The sequence below is a fragment of the Tenrec ecaudatus genome, chromosome 6 (assembly GCF_050624435.1).
Source record: "Tenrec ecaudatus isolate mTenEca1 chromosome 6, mTenEca1.hap1, whole genome shotgun sequence".
NCBI classification, from domain to species: Eukaryota; Metazoa; Chordata; class Mammalia; order Afrosoricida; family Tenrecidae; genus Tenrec; species Tenrec ecaudatus.
The window spans coordinates 85,784,849-85,790,438 of NC_134535.1; the positions used below are offsets into that span (position 1 = coordinate 85,784,849).

General features: G+C 40.7%; 1 protein-coding gene across 1 annotated transcript; it reads right to left on the reverse strand.

Moving 5' to 3' along the window:
- Nucleotides 1-1,147: 1,147 nt before the first annotated feature.
- Nucleotides 1,148-2,083, reverse strand: LOC142451059 (olfactory receptor 8S1-like). The gene has a single exon (XM_075552995.1). It carries the CDS (start codon nt 2,081-2,083, stop codon nt 1,148-1,150), a length of 936 nt encoding a protein of 311 aa, XP_075409110.1.
- Between the last annotated feature and the right edge of the window lie 3,507 nt (nt 2,084-5,590).

Here is a 5,590-nt window from a genome sequence, read left to right on the forward strand (position 1 = left end):
ATCCCCAGGTAATCATCAATTCCATTACTATCATTGCATTTCCTTCAACCCCAGTTTCCTACATAGATAAACTATGCAAGACTAGGGCAGACATCAAGCAAGGATCTATCAATAATGACCATACACAACCTAGAAAGACTTCAATCTAATAAAAAACAGAGAATATGAAAAGTTTAGAATAAATTCACATTGGGTCCTAGGTAGATCAAATGAGAAGACTTCATTTCCCAGTCTGAGTACACTTCCTAAAATTCCCTTTACAATGATCACAATTTGATTTTGGGGTTATTGTGATTTCTACACAAGGTATATTGGGGATTCAACAGCAGCTCATCCCATGTAGTGACTCTGTAAATGGAGTCCTGATGGTTCAGTGGTTACATGTTGAGCTGCCTTCCACATGGTTGGCATGTCCAAACCACCAGCAGCTCTGTAACAAAGACTGGGCTTTCTACTTCCATTAACAGTTATAGCCCTGGACACCCACAGGGAGTCACTAAGAGCCAGCATTTTACTTGATGGCAGTGTATTTGTTTGTTTTTAAAATCATTTTATTGGGGGCTCATACAACTCTTATCATAATCCATCCATCCATTGTGTCAAGCACATTTGTACATTTGCTGTCATCATCATTCTCAAAGCATTTGCTTTCTACTTGAGCCCTTGGTATCAGCTCCTGATCCCCCACCCATCCTTATCCACTCCCTCCTCTGTTTTATCGTCTTTAGTTTTCTAGAATTCGGGTATTTAGGATTTGGAAATGAACACGGAATGCTTTTGATCTCCTGTTACTCAACTCATGTTTGCTCTGTCCAGAAGTTTTAGCACTATTATTTGTTTTTAATAGGTTCTATGTCAGAACTCCTCTGTCTGCCTCTCCATGATGCCAAGTCTATGATTTTCTTAACCCTTCGACTCCACTCTCTGTGTCATTCTGCACACTTAATCTCAAAATTAGTTTGATACATGTTGTCCTTACTTTGAGCAGGATTTAATCTGGACCGTTGTTGAATTCCAGCTTCTAAGAATCTTTGTGCCATTTTAAAGGTTTTTTTGAGTTATTTTTCAACATTCAGGAAGAGTTCAGTGTCAATTTGCTGGATATCCCGAAGAGATCTGTGCTTCTTTTCTTTCATCATGTAATCTGCTACCCATACCATTGCAAACATTTCCCCAAGGTTCTTTTCACAGCTCCCTTTACTTCTTTATTTTTCAAACTGTAGATGAGTGGATTCACAAGAGGAGTGACCACACTATATTGTACGGAGAAGATCAACTCCAGAGGGGAGCCTGATGTTGGCAACAGATAGCGAAGGAACGCAGATCCATAGAAGAAGCTGACTGCAGTGAGGTGGGAGAAACAGGTAGAGAAGGCTTTGCTTCTGCCTGTAGTGGACCTAATGCTCAGGATAGTTGAGACAATGCGGGTATATGAAAAGGTAATCAAGAATAAGGTACCAAAGCCATGCAAGAGTACAGAGAAGACCAGGACAATGATGTTGATGGAGATATCAGAGCAGGACAAAGAGAAGAGAGAGGGCAGTTCACAGCTATAGTGGGGGATCCTATGGGCTGCACAGAAGTTCAAATTCACAGCTGGGGAAACATTGATAAGTGCATCCAGAAAACCCAGGCTCCATGATGTCCATACTAAATTCACATATTGCTGACTGCTCATCATCTGGCCATAGAGCAGAGGGTGGCAGATGGCAGCATAGCGGTCATAAGCCATGGCACAGAGCAGAAAGATTTCTGTTTCTCCAACATAATACACAAAGAAGGCTTGAGTCAAGCATCCCTCTATTGAGATAATTTTCCTTTGAGATAAGAGGTTCTCCAGCAACTTGGGTACAGTGACTGAAGAAAAACAAAGATCCAGGAAAGAGAGGTGGCTTAGGAAGAAGTACATGGGTGTGTGGAGGTGGGAGTCAGCCCTGATCACCAGCAGCATCATCAAATTCCCTATCAGAGTCACGAGGTAAATCCCCAGAAACAGGACAGAGAGCAGAGTCTGGACATGGGGGTCAGCAGACAGCCCGAGGAGGAGGAACTGGGTGATGGTGCTGTGATTCCTCAAGTCCATTTAGAAACGATAGTCTCTGGAACACAAACAAATAGACTTACAATTTCTCTTGATGCTACCCAATACTATGGTACTGATGCATAATGAATTTGTTTTTTTACACATAATGAATTTGTTTTGATTTTATATATGCCTTGATTAACTATCTAGAACCCATCCCTATGTACTGTTGTATTTTGAATTCACTGTGGCCATTCCATATAATCACATAGGCATTCCATGTACATCAACACCTGATGAAGAAATTTGTAAATTTGCACAATATTTTCCCATGAAGATCTTATTTTGTCTCCTTCAGCTGAGTACTGGTTTGTTTACAATATGTGCATGCTTTGTACATGGTATAAACTTGCTAGGGAGATATTTCAACACTTGTCCCTGTCCTCTTGCTCAGTTTGTTTCCCCCCAATTTTAGAACCCACAGCACTACTTAATTATGTCATTTGTGCTTCCTTAGTTTTTATAATTGATGTGATAATTTACTATATATTTGTCATTTCGACTCTTAAGACAGAATGAAAAGATGAGGATGTGTGCGCGTGCGTGTGTGTATGCGCACGTGTTTGCATGTGTGTGTGTGTTTGGAAGTTGGACGCAGTGAGGAAGGACAACAGAGGATATTGTGGAGTCCTTTTACAAATTTGTAAATTGAGCATAAAAATTACGTAATTACTGATGGCAACATATGTTCAAATATACTTGATACAATTGATGTATGGATTGTTATAAGAAGTGTAAGAGCCCACAATAAAATGATCTTAAAAAAAGTATGTAATGTGTCCAAGTCCCCAAAATGAATATTCATTATCTAATTAAGCTCTTTAGGATCCTCTCCTAGTGCCTTCTACTTAAGACTTGTCCTTCTAGTTCTCTACTACAGGTAGGATTTAGATAGTTTTACATTTGGCTATCTGCCACTCTTTCATCTTCAATGCTAAAAACTGACTAGTCTAGAGGTAGTCCCCAGGGTTATGAATGACAGATTCAGGGACAACTCAATACTTGCCCTTTTGTTATGTAAATTTGTCATACTTTTGTAAGATTGAACTAGCCCACCAGCCCATTGTTCTCAAGCTGAGTCTGACTCACAGTGGTCCTCTTGGGCAGGGAACAACTCTCCCACGAACACTCCAATGTTTAACCTTGTTTACAGACCAGATTGCCACATCCCTCTCCTTCAGAGTGCCTGGTGATTCCAACAGCAAACCTTTCAGTTAACAGCTGAGGGCTGAGCCACCACACGAGCAGCGTTCCCCAGTTTTACCAACCCCTAAACATATCCGATGCCACTGATTCAAATCTGGCTCATAGTGACCCTGGAGAGCAGAGGAGAACTAGTTTTTTCTGAGGTGATAAGTCTTTATGGGAGCAGACAGTCTCATCTTTCTCCAGTAAAGAGACTGGTGGGTTCAAATTGCTGACGTTGCACCAGCAGCCCAATGTCACCATGGGCTTCTTAAACAGTCCTCATTTGCAACAAATTCTCCATCACATTCACCTTCACCTTCCCTGGCTACACAGGTCCAGCTTTTGAATCACTGGAAGAACTTCCAGAATTTTCTTGCTAAATAAGATCACTTTGTACCTGTCTCAACTTACCTGTAATTTCCACTTACAGATATACTTAGGAATTGATCTCATTCTCAACCAGGAAACAGTTGGAGCACTTGATAGGAATAGCTTTAAAGCTCTCTTCTTTTGGGTAAGCATCTTCTCTGTCTGAAACACTCTACCTTTATTCACCAGTGCAAATTCTATTTGTTATCTGGCTCCCACCTTAATTTTGACTGCGTTGAAAATAATTTTAAGTTTTATTGACATATAATTCACATACCATATAATATAAATATTTAAACACATTAAAAAAGTAGTGAAATCATCACCATAATCAATACCATGACAATTTTTTCATTCTTATATTCATTATCATCAGTCCCCCCACAATCGCCCTAGCTAAGCTGTAAGGAACTATTAATCCAGTTACTGTTTATAGGTTTACATGTCCTGGATTTCATATAAAGAAAACCAGGCAACCCCTCCTAAACAAACAAACAAACAAAACAATAAACAGCAACAATTGCAAAATAAAGCAGAGGAAACGTCAATGCAAAGGAAATCAGAGAATCACAAAACCAGGAAAAATGTAAAATGAGTCAAAAAGGAGAAAAATGATAAGATGCTAACTTTGAACCCGAGTTCCATTTTCCAATGTCCTCTGTCTGTTAGGAAGGCTAGCCATGTCCCTCATCAACGGTCAGAGGGATTCTCTGCAAGTTTCATCCACATGGGGACTCTACAGAAGGACTTTTGGGCTTTCATTGTCCTTCATAGCCTTCTGCAAATGGGGTGCTCAGAATTCAAGCTCTAATAGCATTCCTGGCTCTGGTCTTGGACTTTATTATTTACAGTCCTTGCAACACACAGGCAGGGGTGCTTCTCCTGTGTGGACTTAGCTGAATGCATAAGGTATATAATAATAAGGTAACCAGTGACTGAGCACAGTTGGATACTACAACCTGATCATTTCTGCCTTTTCTGAAGGTCAAGGTCTATTATAGCTTACAACTCAAGGCTCATTGCCATTGAGTCCATTATAAATCATAAATTAAATCATAAAAACTGTAGGACAGAATCCATCTGTTCCTATGGGTTTCTAAGAATGTATATCTTTACAGGAGAAAAAGTCTCATTATTCTTCTGCGCAGCAGCTGGTGGGTTAGAACCTCTGACCCCGTGGTTAGAAGCCCAACATGTAATCCACTATGCTACTCTGTTGAAAACTTGAAATTTTCTTATTTGACTTTAAAAGATTATGACAGGTCATTGAATTCTAGTTTTCCAAATATGTAACTAGAAGAATGGAGTCATCTTGCCTTAAGCAAGTGAGTGAGTGACTGCATCACGTTTCACCCATGTCTGCATCACTACATAGCCAGTGTTCTGTGATTTGGGCCTTCTGCACCCTCTTTTTTCTCCCTTAAGGGCAACACTAACTCTTTTTGGGAGTGATGGGGTGTGTGTGTGTGTGTCCCATTTCAGATGTGGTGCTTCTTAAATGAAAAGCTTACCATTCAGTGGTACTGGGTATGAGTCATGAATAAGTTTGAGATTCTTCTCAGATTTTGCAGAGACCAACTTTCCCCCAAAGCAACCCAGGACTGAGCACAGTGGGACGCTACAGGTCGGTCATTTCTGCCTTTTCTAAAGGTCACTGTTGGATCCAGGGCCCGAGTGGGTTGGGTGGTGAATGTTTATGGATCTCCTTTGTAGGTGGAGATGCTCTCTAGTCAATTCTGCCTCCTTCCCGCTTCCTTTCCCAGTTCCATATCTGAACATGGTCTGAGGGTCTTTCCTGCCCACACACGGTTCCGTCTTCTTTTGGTTCACAGATCTTTCTCAACAGCCTCTAAAAGCAGTCCCTACCTCCTCAATCTCCGACCTGGATCTCAGCATCTTCTCCTGTGGTATACCTCACTTTCCCCCAAATTAATCCTCTCACTATAAATA

Bases quoted from the DNA above. Each gene is read 5' to 3' on its own strand.
- LOC142451059 (XM_075552995.1), bottom strand. From the start codon at position 2,083: ATGGACTTGAGGAATCACAGCACCATCACCCAGTTCCTCCTCCTCGGG.